Genomic DNA, 24,869 nt, shown 5'->3' with positions numbered 1-24,869 from the left:
TAGTATCTATCTATCTATCTATCTATCTATCTATCTATCTATCTATCTATCTATCTATCTATCTATCTAAAACTAGGGATCTTCTAGCTCTGTATGCCTCAGTATAACAAATAATTCTTCCTAGATTGCAAACTTTTCATTTTTAGAGTACCAACAATTGTACACCCATCTCCCAAAGATGCCAACATTTTGGGGAAACCCAAGAGAAAAAAATAATCTCATTAGAGTCCTCAATGAGGCAATACTTGCCATAAAAACAGCAAGAGACTCTTTCTTATTCTCTGTTCAACTGTAGAGACTCTGACACTGTTTGATTGCTCTGGCCTATAATTTAGCTGTTGGCTGCAGCCTCAGAATATATTTTGAGAGGAGGAGGGGATGGGGAGGGAAGAGAAGAGAAGAGAAGAGAAGGTGAAAGCCAGCCCACTTGTAGCGGGAGAGAAAGAAACAAATTTGGAAAATAGAGGAGGAGGAGAAAGAAAGCCCAGCCCAGACACCCTCCAAACAGTTTCCTGTTGCCATCTTCCAAGACACTTAGATTCCTTCAGACCTTTGAGAGAGGCTGAAGTTTTCTCAGCTGCCCTGTCCTTCAGGTATGGCATCAAAACCTGCTTTTCCATTCTCATCTTTCATTTATTCTTCATTTTCTTTCCTTTTTCTGTTATTAAGCAAAGGAGTCATAATCAGGCCAAAATCTAATATCTGCATTTGAAGAATAGCCGAACAAGAGAAAAATAGTAGCGTTGATGTGTAAGAACATTCAGGGTTTTGTTGACATTATGGACTGTTGAGAATTCTGCATGCTGTGTCTAACTTCTGTTTTGCTGCTAATTGTTTTTAATAACTGAATTAGTTTAATATAACATCCATGTTTGGTAACAATTATCAATGCTCTTTTCTACTCACTGAATAAAATGAGTCACGAAGGAGACGAAAGTTTATTTTACGGCCAGTTGCTACCCTGTATCTAGGATTCCACAATTTATTGCCTCCCAATTAATTAGGACTGGCACATGGAATACATTCCCAGTCCCCGGGCACTGAGGAATGAACTTGGCAAGTAAACCTTGTTCTGGACATTTGCTTGGGCCATGTTTGCTTTTTGAAAAATGAGGTGGGAAACATAATTTTCTCCTTCCATCTCCATCCTTATTTCTTACTGTTTTGTTTAAGGCAAAGTAATATTGCAAAGCAGAATTTATTACAGTCTGGGATCCTGTGAAGGAAGAGTGCAACTTCATTGCCTTTAAAAGCAGCAGTTCATTCCCCTGCCTTGACAGTGCTACAGTAGAGAGAAGAGTTAAATTGCTTCCCCTTTCCTTCCCAGAAGAGTTCTTTATTCCTTGCTTCCTTCCCCTGCCCACCCTCAAAAAGCTTTTTTGGCAATTCAATTAAGTCAAATTTAGTTATTTTGAAACTGAAGGGCCACCAGAACCTTCTCTTGGAACATAAAGAATCTGTTGTTTAAAGCACGCTATTCCCTTCCAGAGGCAAAACATAAAAACAGCAAATGCAACAGATTAAAAAAAAAAACATTTTGGAAGCATGGTAAGTTGGACAAAGGAGTTGTGTGAATACGGGAGCAGAGAGATTAAAGAAAATGCATGCAGAATACCATGAAACTGTTTAGACAAAGCAATTGTGTGCCACATAGGCAGAGGCAGGAGATGGTGGGGAAAGGGGAGGGGGGAAGAGATATCAACTTTTTGCACTTTTGCCAAGCCCCACCTACTAGGGGAAAAAAAATCCCTTCTCTTCTCTGGTATGACTCTTCCACAATGGAATGTCGGCTCCCATGGAAACCCTTTCAGGGTCTTCTGGTTCAAGAGATGCCCTGGCCTTTGTGACCAAAGATGTGAAAGGAAAGGATGCAGTCAGTTGGAGCATTTTGATCAAAGTTTTGATCTGAAATGCTGCTACTTTGATATAGAGAATCCAAAAAACAAAACTGAGGGAGACTGTCTTGATTTTTTCCATAGTTGTCCTGCCTATTATTGTTAAATAGTAATCATGGTCTTATAGTATGTAGGATGCTTCAAGTTAATTAAAAGAAATTGTTTTACTCCATATATCATTCAACCCAAAGTTTAGTTTGTATCAAGGATCGTCAAGGCTCAGATCCTGAATCTGCATCCCATACTTAGTATTTCACCCTTAGATTGTTTTTGAAATGGTATATCAAAAGAACAGTAGTTACACAAAGAGAAAATGTAATAGCTGGAATAATTATCTGTTTGTAGCTAAAGAAACAAAGGGCAGAAGCACCATGCCTTTAATTTAGATTTCATTGTGCAGGTGGTAGTTTAGTAATTTGGTCATTCTACGTAACAGTAAGGAAACTAATAACTTTTTTTCCAACTGCGTGTGTGGCAAAGAGAGGGACTTTCATAGGTAATGACAGTCTAGGCTGCCATCCAATCAGAATGTGTGACCACTTTCCTATTTCTATGTGACAGTGTTGGGACTTGACAGTATGTCTGTTGAACAGCTGGCTCTGCTTTCATGGCATTACAGAACCCATAAAATAACATGATGAAAATTAGTTGGAACACTACAGTCAAACCAAGTCCCATCTTCCAGTACTGGATGTCTTAGGCTTACTTCTCACCCTCTAATGGTGAATCTGTCTGGGCTGTACCATTCAGTTTATAGGAGGGAAATTTTAGACACCACTGTGGTGCCAGAACATCCTTCTCTCTAGGATCTAGGACATCTCCCCAGAGGCCCCTGTGATAATGCACAGATGGCTGCTGGAACAATCTTACTTCCAGGTGGGAGGGGCATTAGGAGAATAACTCCTTTCTGTTCCTTTTGCCCAGCAAAGAAGGGGCCAAAAGGAGTGCAAGAAACTTGGGCTGTGACTTCTTTTTTGATGCTGGACAGCAGGGAAGACTCAGTATGAGCTGGCCATCTCATGGGAAAGTCAGAATCCCTGTCATAATATTGACCAAGCAACTCCTTTTTTTGCTCAGTGGCCATCACAGTGAAACATAGGTCACCGTAACATTAACTAAGGGTAACAGCTAAACTCTGATAGTTTTGGCCAGAAGTAGCCATGCTGTATTTGGGCACACTACTTGCAGAGAGGAAGTAGGAGCAAGTGGAAAAATGTATGTTAACCAAACTTTATGACAGTGGTGTACAACTTTTACTGTGACAAAGACTGAACTTGTGCTTTGAGTAGTGTCCTGGGGCCAAAGAAATCATGTCACACTAAAAATTACATTTGGATAAGAAGTTGTATGAGGCCCCTGGAAGCCACATTCAAGACTTCTGGGGGCAGCATGCAGCTTGGGGCTCAGCCTGGGCACTTTTATATTCTATGTACCACATGCCTAGATATTGCAGAATTTTCTTGAAATCCACTGAAGGCATTTCTGAAATCAGCAGGAATTCCTGGCACCAGTGGACAACTTGTATCCTTCCAGATCTTGGACTGAAGTATTCATGGTTAGAACTCATGGAATGGAGTTTAATATCAAGCTTCTTCATGCCCATCAAACATATTTTCTCAAAAACAAGTCCATCAGAGGTCAGGATAGAGCTGACATCAACAGCTGCATTGTGGGCAGCTGCTAGGATGCCAGATCACCAGTGCTGATTCCCCCTTTTTACATTTTTGCCTGGTCTATCATTCTTAGCAGCTTATGTAGGGTATCTTCAAGCATGGGAATTGATACTTACTCCCAGATAAGGACCACTGGGCTATAACCTAGAATTATCAATCAGCTTTCTTGGAATTATCATACTGAGGGTTTGCTCATATCCAAGGACTAGTTTGCTGTTCAAGGTGGAATGCTAGACCAAGATTGATGAGACTGAGGTTCAAACCCCACCCACCCATGAGGGATGATTCAGCTCAACCTACCTCATGTTGTAAAGAATAAATTGGGACATCTGGGAGGCACAATATAGAGCACTATGAACTCCTGGAGAGAAAGAGGGATATGAATTATTTTTATGAAGATGCCAGCTAATAGGGTTCCACATAGTCCATTTTAATGCAACCCATTTGAACATTTTAAAGAAATCCTGGTCTAAATATGCCAGGAAGAAATCCAAAGTACATGAGAACAGTGTCCATGGAATAACAGCAACAACATGGAATTTTAGAAGAGGATTGCTCCAAGGGATTTACCTTATTTAATTGATAACAGGAGACATCAAGTAAAGGGTGGGAAATGGGTAAGCATTTTTTTTTTCAATTAAACTTTGGCTTTGACATTTGGGTATGTTTGTCAGCAGTTTCACATGAAATTTGATTGCATAGCAGCTTCCCAATTCTGGTGTGAAGAGCAGAAAAGAGCATCTCCTTTTTACATAATTAAGAATACAGCCCACATTTATTCACAAGGGCCTGAGGTAATTCACAATGCTTATTCTTGAGGATATGTGGAACTGCAGCCCACCCCTATGACTATAATTATGTACTTGCTAGCTACTGACAGATACAGCTAAAGGTAAAAACCCTTGGAGTGTTACTCTGAACTTTAAAAAAAATGCTCATATCAATATAGCTTCAACTTGGGTTCCTTTTAGATTTCTTCAAAGCTGTATGAAATAACTAGTAAGTAAAATCTGTTACCCCTCATTAAAGAGCAAGTCCATCTTGTCAGTATTTTTTAATCAGAATATATCAATGTTTTGCAGAATCACATTGGCTTCAAAAACAATAATGCCCTTTACCTCAACCTTAAAATTTGCCCTCTTCAATTAAAATTGGTCCACAGCAAGCATTACTGTAAATTTAAAGGCTGAATTACTTTTCTTCCATGATAGAAATGTTATGAATGGTAATTACATGAAGCTTGGTTAAGGCGTCTGCCATATGATTCTGCTGAAATTTCTAGGCAATGATCATAACAAGCTATTTAAGGCTGGTGATTTTAGGCATTTCCCCTGCCTCTGAAACTCATAAAATGGAAATGCACAAGAGGAAATTTGAGCTGGGAACTGTGAGTCCTGTAACACAGTTAGGTGATGAACAAATGCAAAATATGTTGTTCAAGATGTGTAATTAAAAAAATCAGTTTTATAAGTGAAATAAATTTGCTAAAATCTAAATTAGTCCATTTCAATTTTGAGTGATTTTTAAACCTAAAATCATATTACATACCTGCTCTAATTATACGGTTGATGACATTTGAAATCCATTGCATTAGTTACTTATCCTGGAAAACAAGCAAAATCCTTGGCAATTCTTATTTTATGTTTAACTTCAATTGTATGATAATGAGGCAACCATTAATCTTTCCCCATCTTGGTGAAAATCCTAGGCTTCTAATTGCATGAAAAAAATAATTTCTTCCATCATTTGTATTGCTTAATTATTAAATATGAGAAAAACTCAGCTGGATCAGACCAAGTTCCTTCTGCTCCACCAGGGTCTTCTAACGGTGGCCAAGCAGGGGCCAGTGGGACATGATTACCAGTAGCAGCTTCCTGTTAATAGACACACCATTGTGCTAAGGAGAGGTTTTAGCTTAACACAATGTATGAATCGACTACTAGTTCCTAAACCATGGTTTATGGATTACTATAATGCGTCTGTGATCCTAGACAACTATGCCTTATTCAACAAACTGTAGTTAACAAAATACAGTATGTAAGTCTAAAGATTATCTTTGATCCTTGAGGTAATAATACAATGCCTTCGTTACTGTCTGCGTGGACTACTGCAATGCATTCTACATGCAGCTGCCCTTGAAGACCATTTGGAAGTTGCATCTGGTCTAGAATATGGTGGCATGGACAGTTACATGGGCATGTTTCAGTTTGCCCATATAACATCTGCATGCAAGCTGCAGTGATTACCACTAAGCTTCCAGGTGCAATTCAAGGTGCTGGTTGTTACCTATAAAGCACTTCTTGGAATAGAGCCTGGTTATCTGATTATTCTCTCTCACCCATGGTTTATACTGATCCAGTAAGATCTGACAAAGTAAGCATGCTCTGAGCCCCATCTTTAAAGCAGTGCAAGCTGATGGGACCCAGGAGGTATGCCTTGTCTGTTGTGGCACCTACTCTCTGCAATAGCATCCTTCAGAAGTTTGAGTAGTCCCAACCCTGTTGTCTTTTAAACAGGTCTTGAAGACCTGGTTTTTCCCCAGGCTCTGGGCTAGGTGGGATAAGTGTCCTCTGAATGATAGTGCTATTGCATTCCATGGTTATTGCCAATTGTTGTGTTTTATTGCATTGGGTTTTGTTTTTAATTTGTATGCCATTCAAGAATCATGGTGAGTTAGGCAGCCTTCTAAATTTGATTTATAACTATAACAATAAATAAATAATCACAACTAGTAAGCACGGATAGCATTTCAAATACAGCACATATTTCACATGGTGGTCAGAACAGAATCCAACATAGCTGGCTAGTTTTGCACAATAGCTAAGAAAAAAAAATCAAGCAAACCACATTACAGTTTAGCACAATGCCTGAGCTCAATCATTGTAAATTATTTCTTTTATCAAAGTTTATGGAGCAGTTCTGATTTCTACAATTTTCCAACTAGCAGATGCTATTTATCTATTTAACAGATAAATGTTAAATAGAGAAATAGCATTGTCATCAACACAGCCTGGGTAATTTCCACATGTTGAAACCATGCATGCAAAAGATACCAGTAAATTATTCTCTTACCTTACTCCCTTACTTAAAATCATTAATACTCGACTAATTTGTAATATGGGATAATTAAAGTCCAGTTATAATCATTCATTATTCAAAGCTGTTATATGAATATTATTCTCATCAGGCTCTAGATTCTATATTAGCATGCTAGTTCATCCAGAATTGTCCCCCAGGTAAGTAACAGCAACGCTTAGGAGATGCAACTGGCAGCTCCTGGGTAAACATTTCTATCATGCCATCTGTGAAAGACTAAAGTGAAGATTATGAAAAATGGAGGGTGGTTTGGGGTCTTAGCTATGGCACTACACTTGTTCCTTAAGCAATCCTCCGAAGACACTTGTTTTCAGTCAGGGCAAAACCAGCTACAAAAATCTAGATGACCACACAATCACAGAAAGGGTACATGGTTTAACTAAAGCTATCCTGACAATCTATGGCAGTGCACCATGTGAAATCCAAATGTTCACACAACTTTTTCTGTATACTGAAGCTTGGTTTTGAAGTTGCTATGCCAACCTTAAAACTAGGAATTAATCCAAAAAGGGGAGGGCGGATTGTATTTTAAAGGGGGGGGGTATAATGTATCTGAGAGAAGAAATGGAGAAAAATAACACATGAGCACGTGAGTTGGTAGAGAAATGGATTTTAGTCACTGAAAGCCTGAAAATGAAATTTACTCTTCCCTAGGGAAGAAGAGAGAAGGCAAGCCACTTAGTACAGAAGAAGCAAATAATGCTAAGCTTAGGGATAAGAGAGAATAGGGCCTCTGTTAAGTGGAGCACAGTTATTACAGAAAGAGATGCACAAGATATACAGCTAATAAAAGACAGGTTTCCTTGTATCGAATCTGTCTACATTGTCTTCAGCAGCCACAGAAAGAGAACAACCTGTTAAGGTGGTATCGTCATTACTATGAAATAAACTTGTACTCTGCTTACAATGGGCAGAATCCATAACTGACTCTTTCTTTTTCCCAGCCTAGTACTTTGAGCAGCATCAGTTGGTCACCCATTTTAATTTCCCACAGTCCTGATATAATGCAGCTCTGAGAAACTGTGGGAAATTGAAATGGTGGGTTTCGCATGAGGGTTGCCTGTGAAGCTGGATTATGTCCCCCCAATGGCATACCCTGAGTGCCTTTTGCTTCAAAACACCTCTCCCCATTTGCAACCCTATTAATACAAAGGCGCTCAGCTCTGAAGAGCAGCATTCATGGATACCTGTATGAGGACCGTGAAACAAGCTCTCACAGCGGGAGAATCACACTATTGTATTCCACAAGTTCACAGCAAAGCACCAGCTCAGCCTCTCAGCCAAAATACCTATGCAATTTCTCTCAGAAATAAGTTGGGCTTGAGGCTTTTCTTTATATTTTGTTTTTAAAATAAACTTGTTTCCTGTCTCCGGCGACAGATGTTTACGTAGGACTTGTTTGCTGAAAGAGCCTTTCTACCTTCAATCACAACAGTGGCAGGACTGAGCATTGGCTGGCGTGTTGTCCAATCGTCTCCAAAATCCCAGTGCAGGGCCAGGCTTTGAAACCTGATATTCCCTGGCGCTGGGGGACCCGGCTGAGATCTTAGCCCAACATTGACAACTGTGGCTTGAGGGGTGTTGTTTTCTGAATGCCCATCCCTTTGGCACCCCATTCACAGAGTTCTCCTGCCTTGGTTGTAAATGGAGCTAGAAAGCGAGGCAAATATGCCAAGCTTCCTGAAGCATAAGAAAGCCCTTATAAATCTGGGATGAGGGAAACAGCCAGATTCAGCTGTACTTTTCCACCCCAAAATGCCCTTGGAAAGGGAAAAGCTAGTGACCTCAGCTTCAGGTCTTGGCAGTAATGGAAGATGCTTTCAGTAGACTCCAGAGCAAATAAAGGAGAGAGGAAGGGACTCCATGTACTGAACAAGAGTAAAATAGGTAGGAGTAAGAAGAGGAATGAATGCATTAAACCAAAGCCAAGTAAAAGAGAAACAGACACTTTACTTTACCTACTCATTGCCCCTGCCTGTAAAAAGTCTGGATCTATGGCATGTTAGCCATGCTGTCAGTTATAGAGACAACCACTGTACAGTTTCCATTTGGGCCTGCTTATAAGCCATGCTTATAAGCCATGTTATTACTGTGCCCTAAATGTGGGCACAAAATTGTGAAGCAAATCAATACTGAGACAGATTGTGGCACAAGCATGTATTAGTAATACCCTGCTATAGATAGCAGAATCAAAGATAATCGTCTAAACAATTTTCAGAGGCATTTAAAAGAATCACAATACATTGTCTGGCACAGAATGCCCCGTGGTGGGCCTTGACCCATAAATGTCTTGTAAAAGAGGGGGGTTTTTTGTTGTTTTTTTAATGATCAAAGCAGTTTCACCATACAATTTTCATCTGTAGACTCACAATTTAGACTCTTGCTTATGTGGTAGACACAACAGACCTTCCTTCCTTTCAGCTTATCTCATTTTACACTGCAATAGATATACATTTTAAAAAATAGATTTTGCTAATTGGATTTGGAGCAAATAGCACCATATCGAGGAATTGAATCTGTCTGCCAGCAATTTCCCCAGGGAATGATCAAGGTTCAAGACATGAAGGCTCTCCACGCTTGGTATTAGTGGCCTATAGATGAAAACAGCACAGCAGTTGGGATGCCAGCGTATAGATAAGCAAAAAATTTAATCTCTTAAGATTTCCTTTGATTGTTTCCTCAAGATTTTTGGACAAAACCTTTGGCAACCTTTTACTGTTATCCAAAAGAGTAATGATATAGGTTTCCACCAACAGCTATGCGGGGCTTTGGCATAATGCCAAGAATAGGAAGCACATATATTTCTGTTTTCCTTATTTCTGCATTTGCTTTATCTAAAATGGAACTTTAAGTGATTGGGTATGCAGACTTCTAGAAAAAGAGTATGCTTGTCAGTACTGTACTACCAGAAGAAGAAAACCTATCCGAGACCCTTTTCCCTCTTAGCATTAAAATGCTATTACTGTTAAATGAAAGGGCTCAACATAGGATTGCTGGCTGCCAGCAGGGGACAATGCTTGTGCCTTTAAAATGTGTAGAAGAAGAGAGTCACCGCAGCTATCTTTTTCCTGCCTTATTTTCCACTGCCTGCCTATGAAATCCAAGGCAGCCTTTGTAGGTCAGTGAACAAGAAGCATGACTGAGTATGCAAATGCAATTTTATTCCACTGCATTTTTTTTTTCTGCTAGCAAGTGTGCTTCAGATTTCCATTTGAATTAGTAATTATCTGCCACTTTCCTCAGAAATTCAGTTAGGAATGGAAGGTTCTGGAAGGGCCATGGTTGGGTAATAGTGGAGCATTTCTCAGTCTTTTCTTTTATGTGGACTGTTCTGTCACTGTGACACACTTCTAAGGATCATGTAAACCAGGGATTTGGTGCCTGCAGAAGCTAAGATGTAGATGAAGCCTCAATGCCATTGGTGGAGCCCCAAAACTAAATAAAACATGATGTAATTATTGTTTTTAAAAAAGACCTCTACCTCATACAATTGCTAAATGTCCCAAGATATCAATGCCTGACATCAAAATTGTATGAAATTTAACAATTTCCTGGGATTTTAACTATTATAAAGAAATATTTTTATTTTCATTTTTCTGGCCATATTAAGCACCACTGAAATACATGTATGGTTCACCATTCCAGATCACAGATTGGGAGTCATGTGTTCATATGATATGCTTATTCACAGTTCTCCTAATTTGAATTTTTGGAATCCAATGACACATCACACCATGAACCAACCACAAAGGCTAGGTTTGACAATATGCTGGGTTGGCTAATTAGTGGCTCAGAATATCCTGTAAATCATATTAGATGATGACTATACTGGGAGATTATAGGCAACAATGAGGCAGGGGGCAAACCTGACATCATGTGTATGATAATGTTGTCACACAAATGATGTGAATTATCTAATTCCCATCATTTGTGCAGTGACATTATGGATATGACATCATGGTGTCTATTTGACGCCTACTGAATGTTGCCTTGAGTTCTCTGGAAGACATGAATACTACATATTAAATTAGTATTAAAACATATTAAAAATAAAAGATTCTGTCATTCAAAAAATTAGTAACTGTGAAATATAAGGGAAATAATGCATAATACATACTTCCCTCCAACTTGTAAGACAAACTGTGGTTCTTTTTTCTCTGTGTACTCAGGTTTCAAAGAAAGATGCTGGCCTGGATTTTCTTCTTCTGCCTGGCAGGCAGGGCTCTGGCAGCCCCAGTGAGTATCATCTTTAACTCTAAAAACCTATTTTCTGAATGTTATAGATGGCGAAGTGTGAAACTCTCCATACAGTGCAGTTGAAAGTAAGCTCTCCAAACCACCTCACTGTCCCGAACACTCAGAAATAGTGCAACGTTGAAGATCACTCTCAAACTATGGCCTTCCTACCCAACCACCAAAGCCTTCAACTTCTGCTGATTAATTTTTAACCAGTTGTGTCTCACCCACTCTACAGTATAGTCTAAGCAAGACAGGTCAAGGAGCTTAACATACCTGAGGAAGGGAAGGAAAAATGGACCTGGGTGCCAACTATATAAAGGTGGCACCCAGCCCCATAACTGCTGACTACCAATGGCTTCATACAGATCAGTGTTTTTCAAACCTGGCAACTTTAAGATGTGTGGACTTCAACTTTCAGAATCCCCCAGCCAACACTGACGTCCATACATCTTAAAGTTGCCAAGTCTGAAAAACACTGATTTTTTTTTCTTCCTAACATTTTTCCTGCAGGTACAGGGCCTGCTTTTTTTCTGATCAAGCAAACGTTGATCCATTGGTTGCAACAGGAATTGGCTGACTGGCTTGTTGCCCGAGCCTGACGTCATGGGCTGAGAGAGTGACTGGCCCAAAGTCACCCAGCTGGTTTTCATGCCTAAGGCAGGATTAGAACTCATGGTCTCCCAGTTTCTAGCCTGGAGTCTTAACCACTAGATCGAACTGGCTGTCTATGAAAAACACTGATGTAAATGTTAAATAATTCTGGGGGACAGAATACAGAATGGAATCTTGCTATAACCCACAAGACAAAGGCCAGGAGGCAGAACAGTATACCCCCAAAACTATCCTCTGAAACTGCCCTTCAGAGTAGGAACAGAAGCACAACAAGGCTGTGCCCCAAGTTGCAACTCTCTAAGATGGTCCCATTCCTTGTAAATCATTGCAGAGAGAATATCATGAATAAGGCAGCGCTCACCTAAACTAACCAATTACAGGCACTTCAGCAATACAAATAATCATGGGAGGTGGAATCGCTTTATCCTTCAGAGTCTGGAATCAGACTTGCTTCAGTTCCTAATAATAACACATCCAGATTATCAGCATTTTCTGCCTCTCTGCATAAAAAGACACTAATGTGTGCTCTTTTGACTGTTAAGAGGATCTATTCCTCCTTTGTCTTTTTCCACTGCTCTTCTTGAACACAGTAACCCAGGTGAAGTGAGCAGGGGTGAAATTGACCAGAGTTAATTAGCCAGAAACCAGCTGGAATTACCTCTTTTTTAAAATTGGACTTCAGCAAAGGATGAGCCAGTATGCCGTGCATCAGACTGCTGGAGCAGTTATTTTGTTGCTGTCTGTTTTGGAGAGAGGGAGTGCTTTGAAATTTCCTGGTCCACAGATATACTGAGATTTCATGCAATACCAAACCCTTGCTCACAGTATCACTGGATCATCAGAAGGACTCCTTTTGTTCCAAAATTAGGACTATACCTTCATCAAGTAGTCCCCAGTGGTTCTATTTAAACAGCGGCAAAACACAGACAATGCCAACAGATGCACAATCCCCACCTAGCTACCTAACAGAGGCACTGTCTTTTAACAGCTCTCAAGACAATCAACATATGCTCCATCAAGCAGACATCTGTATGTATTTCATTCTTGATTCCATCAGAGGTAGGGATTCTCTGATGTTGCTTAACCTACGGCTCCTAAGATTGGTCCCAACTGGCTGGACCCGCCTAGAGTTGCACTTCACCAAAGTTTAGATAGCCACCGGTTTTCATCCCAAAATACATTTAAAATGCATGACAAAACATGTAAGCTTTTAGCAAGTACACAATGGGCAGTTATAGCAATTATAGCAATATATTGATTCTCTCTTTAGTAAATAGATTAGATTAAGGAGCCACCAACATATATACATACATATCCATCATGCTGTTCGCTTCCAGAGTAAAAAAGGGAATAAGAAATAATAAGTGAAAGACACTGAAGGCAAGATATAAGAAAAAGAAATATAGCTAACTCTAATTTATACTACCACCATTCACTATGCGCCTTCCTACTTTTCTGTCCTTGCAAATCATTCTTGCTTCCCCCAAATCCATATGCTAATTCATTGTGCCTTTTCTTTAAAATCCTTGCCTTTTCTTTTTGATGATATCATCAGCTTCTCACTGTGGCAAAGGGAAACAAAACAAAATTGTTTGTGGGGGGGTCAACAAGGAGGTATATGCAAGCATAAGAGATATCCCAACAGTAAGAGTAGAGATTTTGACATGAAGCTGAGAAAATCCCTGCTGAAAAAGAGCAGCTTTGAGTAGAAGTTGTTGTTCATTACTTCCTTTTTTTTTTTTCTCTCCCTCTTACAGCAGGATGCTCTGCCGGAGGAGATGGAAGTAGTAGAGGACCCTGCCACACAGGTACAGAGTAATGCAATGCCGACCTCCTTCTCCAGCTTCTTTGGAGTTCTTCTTTCGTGCAAACATCCCCAGGAATGGGATGGGGAGTTAAACAGCTCTAAATTCTCAGGATAAATAACAGTAGAAACGTTCAGCTCCTGCTGCTACAGTTTTCCTAAATGCAGCTCCTTTACTTCATTCCACTCATTTCTGTAGAGAAGAGGGATACAAACACTCCAATCTCTTGTAGGGTGATGTGCTCCTATCCAGAGTTCTACTTAACACAGCCATTCCTTCTTCAGTGTACTCATTTCATTTCTCCTTCCTGCCTTCAGTTGCCGATATCCATCCTACTGGTCAACCAGAATGCCAGAGCCATGACCACTAAACCTGCTCAGCCTTGACTGGGCTGTTTTGAGGTTATGTTCCCTCCACTCAATTTTTCTTTTTCTCAAAAAATTATTTTTACCCTCCAGCTCATCAGCACATCCCTCTTACACATGGTTGGCACTGTTTTGTTTGTATAAATATAAATGCTTAGAACCTTACAATATAAAATACATGTCAGGAGCAGAGAAGTGGCTTAAACTTCTCTTAAGTTTTAACTCTTAAACTTCCTGTGCTTTTTGTGAGTATCTCTGTGCATGCGCATTAGCGTGCTTTAAATATACTAGAAGCCTTCTCCGTCCTAGCACCTTCCAGGGATGTTGGACTCACTCTGAGTCAGGTGGCATCCACATTGAATAAATAAATAAAGATGGCTTCAGAGTCTTGGGCACTGTATCCATGCTGCAGAAATCAGTCATCAGCCAGACCACAACTATAATTGATCTCATTCCATCTGTTCATTCAGGAACCAGTCGGAATCAACCCAGTCCAGGTGGAGATCGGGGAGTTTGAAGAGACTACTGTGGACGTTGAAGAGATTGTGGCTGAAAGTAAGTGGCTGCATAACTAGTACTAGATCCTTGAGATGTGCCTATATAAAGTATGTTGTGTGTATGCACAATCTGTGCATCTGTAACAGCACATACATTTTATATATGTAAAACATCAAGAAAACTGAAATTGGCATCTGTCACCATGACATGTACAGTAAGCCCATCCCTAGAGGACAAAACCTCAAACCAGTGCAAGAAGGAAACATAAATAAGACATATTTTGGCATTTCCAAAAAGGAAGCCATAGGGGTGGAAAGAAATATACTTTGGGATCTTCCTTTGTATCATGAGCCCCATTTCAGATTGTACAGTGGTGATACATTCAGTACATATTAGGCATTACTAAATGGGAATCCTTTGACAAAGAAAGCATTTTTTTTTTCTCACAGTGTTTGAAACCTGCTTTCTTCTCATATATGGCAAGGATCACGGAGCAAATCTATCTGTGTGGTCACTAGGAGTCAAAAATGACTTGATGGCACATAAGCATCAGTCAATCAATTAGAAGCATTTATGTTGTCATCCCATGCACACATTCCCCTTCGGAACTGCAGGGACCAGGAGTACATACATTTTCATTCATTCATTTCATTACATTACATGACTCTTAGGGACCACACAGGTAGGATTTGCTCCATGCTGATCTGTCCCTAACCTGGTGTTCCAATGGTGCACCCATCACCACTGTAACTAAGTCCATCCACCTTCCTGCTGGTTGTCCTCCTCCTCTCTTTCCTTCCACCTTTCCCAGCATTGGAGCCTTCTCCAGAGAGCAAGGCCCTTGCATAATGTGACCAAAGTAATTTGAGCCTGGAGGGCATAAGTCAATTTTCATTCATTCAGACACCTGGCTGAAAAGAAGCAAGCAGTTTATTGCATCAAATCTGGAGTATAAAGAGAGGCAGGTGATGCTTAGGAAGATATAAGCCCCCAGGCTTGCCTTTTCTGGCTCTCAGTCTCCTTTTTGTACTGTGAAATGGTATTTCACTTCCCAAATTGGACAATCAGTATGTCTCTTTATACCTCCTAAGAGCAAAATAACTCCACAAGATTATTTAAATTGCAAGGAGAATCAGAGTAAGGCATGCAAGGGGCTCCCATCTCCCTCTCCTTTCTAGTGCTTCAAAGCAAAGGGGAAATAATGAAGTATTCTCCTCCTCCTGGGTAATTCACTACAGACTGCTGATCTCCTCCTCCCATTAGCAACAGGAAACCAGCAATCCAGTCCCTCATAGCATATTAATTAGGTGATAAACTACCAGATCACTTGGTTTCCCAGTAGTCCATTTCCTGCCAGGGAGTTGATGATACTAGCTAGAGGGAAGAATGGGCGGGACTCACAGTGGGCTACCACAGCCATGATGGCCAAGGAATGCAGGGTGCCCACTTATAGTTTGAAGAATTTCATGGGGAGGAAATTATCCTCTGAGGAGAGTTTTTTTTTTTCCTTAGGCCAATCCACTCTTCAGCTACGCAGTTTAATTCATTTTTAGATGTTATTAACTGATTAAATGAGAAATACTTGAAATACATTAAACCAGAGGTTCTCAAACCACAACTACCCCCTGTGAGCTTCGGCAGGCAAAGGGAGGACCAAAACAAGGAACGGGTTTTCACAATGTTCCTGCTTTGCCTGCGTGTGCCTAATCAGGCTTTAAAAAAAAAAAAAAGTATAATCCCCTTCAAATTGTTGGGACCCTCTAGACCAGGGTTTCTCAAACTTGGCAACTTTAAGACGGGTGGACCCAGCAAGGCTGGCTGGGGAATTCTGGGAGTTGAAGTCCACCCGTCTTAAATTTGCCGAGTTTGAGAAATCCTGCTCTAGGAGATCCTAGTTTGAGAAACCTGCATTAGATTCTTTCTGAAAATACATGGAGACAATAAAGTTCCACTTTCACAGAAGAATTTGCCACCATTCATGACAACCAAATACTGAGGAAGTTCTGGTAGTTTCTATGTTGCTCCAGTCAGTGACAAATGCAGACAACTGAATCGGACCTTACAGCTTACTGTATAAGCATTCTTAGTCAGCTATCCTACATCTGACGGGCCAAGCAAAGCCTGAGTGTGATGGTTATGGTTTTGTCCTTACTAGTCCTTCAGTTTTTGTGAAGCAGCACTGGCCCTCTTTTGACTCTAAAATGGCTTCTCTGAACTTCCTTAGACCCCTGCCAAAACCATCACTGCAAACACGGCAAAGTCTGCGAAGTAGATGAAAGCAACACTCCAATGTGTGTATGCCAGGATCCTTCCAGCTGCCCATCCAGCACTGAAGTGTTTGAGAAGGTAAGCAAAGGCTTTAGATACAACACAAGGTGAGTAAATATACACCAGCACTACTAAGAGACAAAAGGAAGATGCTCATTTATAGTTCAAATGGAGTTGAATGGTTACTACATATTCAGGGTTGTAATGACTTGCATGTCAGGTTCCCCCATGAAAGCTGATGTGACTACTGTATAGGCTACTGCCAATTCTGCCTTTATTGAAGAAGCATTGGCAAGATGGTCCTTTGACTCTGGAGGATAAGGGGTTTGTCTGGGATCATGTAGGGTAAGATTATGAATAGAGGTCAGTTTGGTTGCCTTGGTTGACGGTATTCATCTAAAATGGGCAGCATACAGTTCTGTTCATTTCTGAACCTCTGCAGTTTTTGATCATCACTCCATCTTTACAGACTGCAGAAGGCAGATGAGAATGGGAGGCACTGCTTAGCAATGGTTCTCTCTCTGTTGGATAAATAGCAGAAGGCAATATGGGGGGACTTCAACTCTGCCACTTGGGATTTGTTTTGTGGCCTACTGCAAATATCCATCTGGAATTTCATACTCTTAATATTTACATGCAGCTGTTTGAAAAGATCATTCATCATTTGGAAGTGCAGTGACATCAGTGAACTTTCCATTTTCATTAAATTCAGGAATGTGAGCTTAGTCTTTGAAAAAGTCCTAATTGCATTATGAGTCTATGAAATCCGACAGGTTGAAGTTTAATCTGAACATACTGTAACAGATAATTGAATTTGCCTAAGTTGTTGATTTGTTGCCATAGAGTAAGGAAAGACCATTAGATTCTTACTCCATTTGGACACTTTTTCTAACACAATAACCTTTTCCACGAAGGTATGTGGTACTGACAACAAGACCTATGATACCTCCTGCCACTTCTTTGCCACTAAATGTACTTTGGAGGGTACCAAGAAAGGACATAAGCTTCACCTGGATTACATTGGACCTTGCAAAAGTGAGTTATCGTCCTTAAGAGCAGAACAGTCCAGTTAGAAAGTAACTCATCAAGAATGCCCTTTGACCATGTTTTCAGAATCTAGGGACTTGACATCCATACAGTCTAAGGAATCTGCTAAAATTAGACACTTATGCAAAGTTATACTGGCATGGAACTACATGAAAGCCATATATAATTAACATGGAGTATAGAGTGACTTGGATAATGGGTATCCTGCAGGTTTTTTGTCAGTTGGAAAATGATAAATCATCCAGTGTTGAAGTCTAACTTTAATCTATTCTTTGATTGTGACAGCTTGTTTCCTTAGCTCCTTTATTCAGCAATAGTTCCTAAAGGTTAAGCCTTATCCCCCTCCCACCATTCATTCATTTTTATAAAGGTCATTGTGCATATTGCCAGACAGATTTTTCTTCTCCTCTTTGTTCAAGCAGCAGATTCCACTGGTCAGCCTAAAGGCATGGTATTCAACTTCTCCTCAATCTCAACATTTTAATATATTGTCAGGTTGTACAGATTTGGGCTGCCTCGAGACAAGCGGGACCTAGCACTACCCAATCACTGCTTTTCCACTGTACAGTACAAGGAGAAATGCAATGCATTGTCCATATTACTATGTCTATCTGTACATTTGGTACACAGCAGTGAGTGTCATATAGCTGCCTATGTGTCTATGTCTGTAGCCTGGTCTGGACTGTTATGACAGTACTGCTAGTTACTAAGTGCTTTCCTGGCCTTGCTTAGCCTCCTCTGTGGCTATTTTCACAACTAAAATTTAGGGCAAAGAGTGGAGTTCCATCTGGTCAGAACAGAGCATGCACAATCAAGGTGGTTTCACTATGCTGTTCATTGGTAGGATATTTTTACTTTTGGCACTAGATGGATTTTGTTATAAATCAAGAAGCAGCCTCTATAGCCAACACAAGGAAGTCAATCACATCACCAGTCTTTCTATTTGTTAATCATTCCCAATATACTTTAAAGCTAACCTGCAATGTCTCCATGTTCTTTTAACGTCTGCAGATGTGTAATGCTTTCAGCTAGTGTGGTCTGTATGCTTGTGAGTTTGGAGTTCATACAGAGCACGTTCAGCCAATGATTGCTCAGCCTCAACTAGTCAATAGCTGAACACAGACAATGCCAACTCACCAGTGCTTACTCATTCTGTTTCAAACTGGCCAGTGCATGTACTCCCCTCAGAGCTTCCAATACTCCATGAATTAACTCTTGCCCTTAGAAGTGAAGCAAGTAAGCTTCTAGCATTCCCCTTCCCCACACATATACATACAATTCATGCTTTTGTTCATATGTATTTAGGTACAATTGTCTGATACCTTGTGAAACATTTGTTCTGAAAGTTCTGATAGGGGATGGCTGTAAGGGAAAGTCAATTTTTTGAAACACACACACAGAGACAGAGAAAAGCCTCAAAGGTTATCAGCAATGCAGAAGGAATCTGTAAAAGCAGCATTCTAGCAAGTTTTTTAATCTAACAAGTTCTGGGTGTTGCATGCCAATAAAATCACATTGAGGGTTTTCCCCCTAGGTGGGATGAAAGAAACACTAACTAGGATCTGGGTGGCCATGGCAGGCAGGCTCTCCAAAGTGAAAACCAACCTAAGAGGAGGATGTTTTCATTGGAACATGAATTTCCTCCTCCCCTGAAGCAGTTTCTCCTAGGGAGAAAAGGAATGGTAGCTTTGTAAATCTGTATCCCATCAAATGAATAGAATTCCAGGGATCTTCCAGATCTAAGTGGACTTGAATGCTACATTTCTTATTTGGAGTGTTAGATTCCTATTCACTACTATTCCTTGCTTTTTATTTAAAGGGGGGGGAGGGATCTTAAAACTTTTTTTTTTAAAGCAAAAACTGGGTCAGTCAATACAATGTAAGTGGCTAAATTCAACTCTGAAATATCTTTCAAAAGCTTTGACTGGCTCAGAATACTGAGAGTAATGTCTGGAGAAAATTGAGAGGATGGTTTCTCTGTGGAGGGCCAGACTGAACACTTGCAATGTGGAAGTTATGGAGCATCATTAAGAGATATGGAGAAAACTATTAACCAAAGTGGCCATTAAGAACCCAGCTGATATCAGACTTGCAACTGTGTTGGGGAAGGGGAGGGAAGCAGTGAATTGGAAGGGTGGTAGAGGGTGGAGGAAGTATTGCAATAGGAGGGAAAAAGCAGTGGGCTGCACAACGCATCACAAATGACATTGACTGTGGAAGATGATGATGTAATTGGAGGCGTAGGGCAGCAGCAGCTCTGTTCTACCACAGAAACTGCAGCTGGTCTCTAATAACTTTCCTGCCATTCATTAGGTAGCATCAATGTGTCCACTGCTAAATACAATAGCTGTTTGGTTATCTATGACTGAACTGGACTGATGGGGCTCTGGTTGCGTTTCAGTCATTCCTGCCTGTCTCGATACTGAGCTGAATGAATTCCCTCTGCGTATGCGTGACTGGCTGAAGAACGTACTGGTCACCTTGTATGAGCGAGATGAGAACAACAACCTGCTGAATGAGAAGCAGAAACTCAAGGTGAGCACGAGCAATACATACACAGAGCCCCATAGTTTATTATGCCTTTCTTACAAAGGGACACAGTCAAAATCCCGCTGTATTTTGATGAATAGGTGAAGAAGATCCACGAGAATGAGAAGCGTCTTGAAGCTGGCGACCACACAGTGGAACTCCTTGCCCGTGACTTTGAGAAAAACTACAACATGTACATCTTCCCTGTGCACTGGCAATTTGGACAGCTGGACCAGCATCCTGTCGATGGGTACACACTGTTATTCCTAGCTTATGAGAAACTGTGGCATAGACAAGTCCCATTAGGACATGATCAAAATTAGCCACTGGTTACCAGTGGTTAGCCTTTAGCAAGATGGGGTTAAAACAATTTCCTGGGATACAGAAATCAAGTTTCCAATTTATTTTAGAGGTAACAAGTAAAATTAAAATAATCAGTGAGCTACAGCACTATTAAAAAAAAAATCAGACACTGCTCTTGAATAATACCAAGTGATTCATTACAACTGATGAGTGCCTTTATTTCCAGGGTGACTAAATAGAACATTCATTCAAATCCTGGGATGTATTTCATTTTAAAAATGTTTAAAGATCTTATCTCAGATATAGAGTAAAGCTAGCACTCTGACGCCAGACTACAAAGGATACAGTGCAGATCGCATTTGCTCTTTAAATATTTATTATTTAAGCTGGGATTATCCTAAGCATAAAATGCCTATCATCATAAGGAGCTTCTTTGCAAAGACGTTTTATGAAGAAAGAGGTAATGGGAAACTCTCAGTCCCATAGAATAGGAAACTGCACGAAAGGCTTAATGATATGTTATCTAAGTGAGATGAACAGGTTTCCTAATAGCTGCATTCCAGTTGCTTTGGTGATATGTTAAACAAGAAAAGTGCAAGATAATGGGGTACGTAGGCAGGTCTTATTTATTTGTTTGATTTATATTCCACCTTTTGTACAAGAGCTCAAGGCAGCATATATATTTGCTCCTTCTATTTTTCCCAATTGCCCTGTGCGGTTGGTGGTGCTGAGAGAGAATGACTGGCCCAAAGTCACCCAGTGTGCTTTTGTAGCCAGAAATGGACTTGAACCTGGGTTTCCTTAGTGCCTTAGCACCTTAAGCATCAGGCCACACTGACTTTCCTTTCCTGTATTCGTGCCCACTTTATCTTATGCCACTCGTTATTCAGAATGATTCAAGCTCCCCCCACAATTCTGAATTATTTTCAGTTTTACAGGTTCTTTTTAAAATATGGCTGCAAAATTGGGCAAAAAAGTGGCTGAGAAATAAAAGGAAAGAGATCAGCTAGCCACCCAATAAGCTTAATGCACATATCAAACTTTAAAATCTCCTATGGAAGAAAAGTGGGGGACATGAGTTGAAGATCTTAGCCTTGCTCCCTCCCCCTGGTGGCAACAATCAACCACCTGCCCCTCCATCTTATCCATGATCTTACCCTTGCCCTTCTTCTATTTCTCCCAACCTTCTCTAGCACAATTGTGTATTCTCCTCCATCATCTCCTTACATCTTATGCTCAAAATATTTTGGAACTAGCTCCCCAATAAAAAAGAAGACTATAAGGTTGTGGGAGCGTAAAGCAGAATGGTGCAATCATTGTCTCTCTTTCCGCAAATGTCTTTCCTGCTCCAGGTTGTTTGCACGGTAATTTTATGCAATGAAAATTATGGTGGAGATTCATTCAACCGTAGCGAATGTCTTGTCTATGAGATTTCTGGGAGTTGTGGTAATCGTGTCCACTTTGATGCTCCTTTCAGATACCTATCCCATACTGAACTGGCCCCACTCAGAGCGCCCCTGATCCCTATGGAGCACTGCACCACTCGCTTCTTTGAGACATGCGATCTAGACAACGACAAATACATTGCTCTGGAGGAATGGGCCAACTGCTTTGGCATTAAGGAGAGTAAGTACCACATTTCTGTGCTAACCACAACTGAAAAAGGGATAGAGGAGAGGCGGCCTTAATTCCAAACATCTCTAGAAGAACATCTGCCGAGCAAAAAATGCTGATCTACTGTGCAATTTTAAGCATACTTGCTCAGCAGTACTTCTGTCAGCCTTATGGAAATAACTCTAGATAAGTGTATATAGAATAGCAACCTGAGAAACTTTGTAAACTGGCATAAGTGATGATACACTTGATGAGCACTGAGTTTAGTGATAATCAGTTAGCTGAATTAGCTAATTGGAATTAGCTGAAGCTCTTAAAATCCATTTCACTTCATTTGTATCCCAATTTTCCTTCAAGAAATTCAGAATGGCTTATGTATAATTGGCTTATACAGGTAGTCTTTGTTTAGTGACTGACTCATTTAGTGACCGTTCGCAGTTATGATGGTGATGAAAAAGTAACTTTGCAACCAGTCCCCATGTTTACGACCTTTGCAGGTCTGTAAAGCAAAGGAAAGCTGAAGTAAGATCATAAGCACAGTCACAGTTTTACTTAGCAACTGCTTCACTTAACAATCGAGTTGCTGGTTCCAGTTCTGGTTGTTAAATGAGGACTACCTGTAACCCTATCAGGCAGCTTCCTTAGCCAAGCCTGCTTAGCTTTAATAGTAAAACAGAGTCATATATGCCTATAGAAATTCTAAAGGCTCAAAATCTTTTCATAAATCATTCTTCTGCATGTCAGCATTCTGACTAGCCAAGCACTCCTCATCCCTCAATATGGCTCTAAAGACTTTTATCTAAACATCAGCCTATTAGTCAATGGTTTACAGCAGTATTCTCCAACCTGATATCCTCCAGATACCCAGTTACAACTCTGAACATGCTGGGCAGGAATTCTGGGGGCAGTACCCATTGCATCTGGTTGGTACCAAGCTGGAAAAGGCTGTTCTTTAGATAAAAGCAAATCTAAATCCTAGGAAAGGTTAATGAATTACATAAGTGTTTATAAGATAGCAACGCTTTTTATCTGATGTCTTCCTTTCTTTCTTTTTTACAGAGGACATTGACAAGGATCTTGTTATCTAAATTTAGCATCTTCTTCATCTGTTATCCACAAGCCGTGTTTTTTAACAGTTTGAAGAGTGTTTTTTCTTTGTTTTATCGGGGACAAGGTGCTAATATAGATCTAAACCTATACATTAACGGTGCTAAAAAAAAGACAGTTGATAGTCGCTTAATCTATACCACTAGATCACTTTGCTCACACACTCATTGTGCATTTCTGTTGACCTTTTAATTTGATGACACCAGTACAGTAATTAAAAAAAAACCTTCTGTTCCAGTTTTCTACCCCTTGGACTATTTAATTCTGTAGTTGACAGAATCAAGACTATTAATCCCCTAATTTCAAAGAAAGGCAAGAAAAGGAGGTGAACCAAAAAATGTGTGGAGAGACTGGGCTTTACAAAGTCAAGTGTTGCAAATGCTTTATGAAAGTTTAAGAAACCTGGATTTTATTTGGTAGTGCAGTGGAATGGCAGGGGATGGGATGGGAGGGGAGAGGCCTGAGAATTCAGAAAGACAAATTTATAAATTGACAGTTCTTGAATGTAACTAATTGGGCACAATCTCAAAGATACCATGAACAGAGAACAACTGAAATGTATGGAAAGTTTAAGATCTTGTAACTCTCTCATCCACCCACCTTTTTAAAAATAAAAAGTTAAAAATGCTACTGCTTCACAGCTACTCAGTGACTGTATTGCTTTTTGCTGTGTTTCTGTCTTAAAAGTTAAATTTGGTGCTTATCAAAATTTGGTTGTGGCTGTTTTTACTGGGTCTTTCATTTTCTGTGATTTATTTGTAACTGAATCACATTCTGACAGAACAAACACATTACTCTGAATATTATATCTTCTCCACATCCCTATTCATGTTTTTCAGCTGAAAATTCCAGTTCTGTCCTTGGAGGTAGTGCTTCTAAAACCCCAAATTATGTGATGTACAGTGGCGTAAAAAGTATCCAAATATTTCTTGAGTTTGCTTACTTACATTTAATTGGGGAAGAGTCTCTTAATAATAAAATATCTTCAGTTGCAAAACAAAGATAGTTAAATCACATAAATGTAAACATTCATTTAGGTCTTAATGGTCTTATTTATCCAAGATTTTACAACGCTGCTGACATATGAGCAGTCTAATGCTAACGTGTTTCTTTTTAAAGAAAAAGAAACTTCTCTTAGATTTGAACATTGGGTAGATACAGTGATTGGGTTTACACATTGTATCAAGTCATTCTTTATATAACCATGTTTATTAAACTGCAATTGATTTGTAAACCACAATGTCTGAGTTCACACAGGACCACAAGCCAGAAGAGAACAAATCACATTATGGTTTGGTATGTGTTAACCCAGCCATTGACTAGAAAGGCTTATATCCATATTGGACTGTGACACAGGTACATGGAATAGTTGACACTGATCATTTTATTCTGCTGAATCAAATTTGTTTTGCTAAGATTCAAATGCTCAAGGCACATCTGCAAATTTATGTTAATTTTCATACTGCATGAATCCTAGAAATTATAGTTCTGTGACAGGATAGAACCTCAAATACAGTTTGTTTGTTTTTTACCTTGAGCTCAGGATGACTCTTTGGGTGAAATATAAATAGATATAAAATAAATTCAGATTAATGCCTTTGGAAGTGTCCGCATATTACCTATTTAATCAATTAATTTACCACATTGAAAAAGAAGTCACATAGTAAGTCTGAAACATATCTACCAATACAAAGAGATACTGTACTGTACTGTATCTTTGTTATGTATTCATATCCTCTCATTTGTTTCTCAAGGGATGATTGATAGAAACACAGTGCAGTAGAGGAATAAAAACTAGGAAAGACTGGTCAAAAAGAC

General features: G+C 39.9%; 1 protein-coding gene across 2 annotated transcripts; it reads left to right on the top strand.

Annotated features, from left to right (window-relative positions):
• Positions 1-455: 455 nt before the first annotated feature.
• SPARC (secreted protein acidic and cysteine rich) lies at positions 456-23,678 on the top strand. Of its 2 annotated transcripts, none has more exons than XM_007425613.4 (10): positions 456-593; positions 10,834-10,900; positions 13,276-13,323; positions 14,156-14,240; positions 16,408-16,529; positions 17,366-17,486; positions 19,900-20,033; positions 20,129-20,277; positions 21,808-21,956; positions 23,004-23,678. In XM_007425613.4, the coding sequence occupies exons 2-10, from the start codon at positions 10,847-10,849 to the stop codon at positions 23,030-23,032; spliced, it is 891 nt and encodes a 296-aa protein (XP_007425675.1). In that variant the 5' UTR covers positions 456-593; positions 10,834-10,846; the 3' UTR covers positions 23,033-23,678. The 2 variants fall into 2 exon arrangements, with proteins under 2 accessions (XP_007425675.1, XP_007425674.1); XM_007425612.4 differs by having other exon boundaries at positions 457-593; positions 13,273-13,323.
• Positions 23,679-24,869: the final 1,191 nt, after the last annotated feature.

This window comes from Python bivittatus, unplaced genomic scaffold (genome assembly GCF_059951505.1).
Source record: "Python bivittatus isolate LINGU-HERP-01145 unplaced genomic scaffold, Pbiv_v1 ctg000080_np1212, whole genome shotgun sequence".
NCBI classification, from domain to species: Eukaryota; Metazoa; Chordata; class Lepidosauria; order Squamata; family Pythonidae; genus Python; species Python bivittatus.
Note: the sequence above shows the minus strand (reverse complement) of the source record. Positions and strands in the feature narration are given on the sequence as shown.

Coding starts and splice junctions, on each gene's coding strand:
- SPARC (XM_007425612.4), top strand. CDS start 10,847: ATGCTGGCCTGGATTTTCTTCTTCTGCCTGGCAGGCAGGGCTCTGGCA. Junction 10,901..13,272: donor GCAGGGCTCTGGCAGCCCCA/GTGAGTATCATC, acceptor TCCCTCTTACAG/CAGGATGCTCTGCCGGAGGA. Junction 17,487..19,899: donor TTACATTGGACCTTGCAAAA/GTGAGTTATCGT, acceptor GTTGCGTTTCAG/TCATTCCTGCCTGTCTCGAT.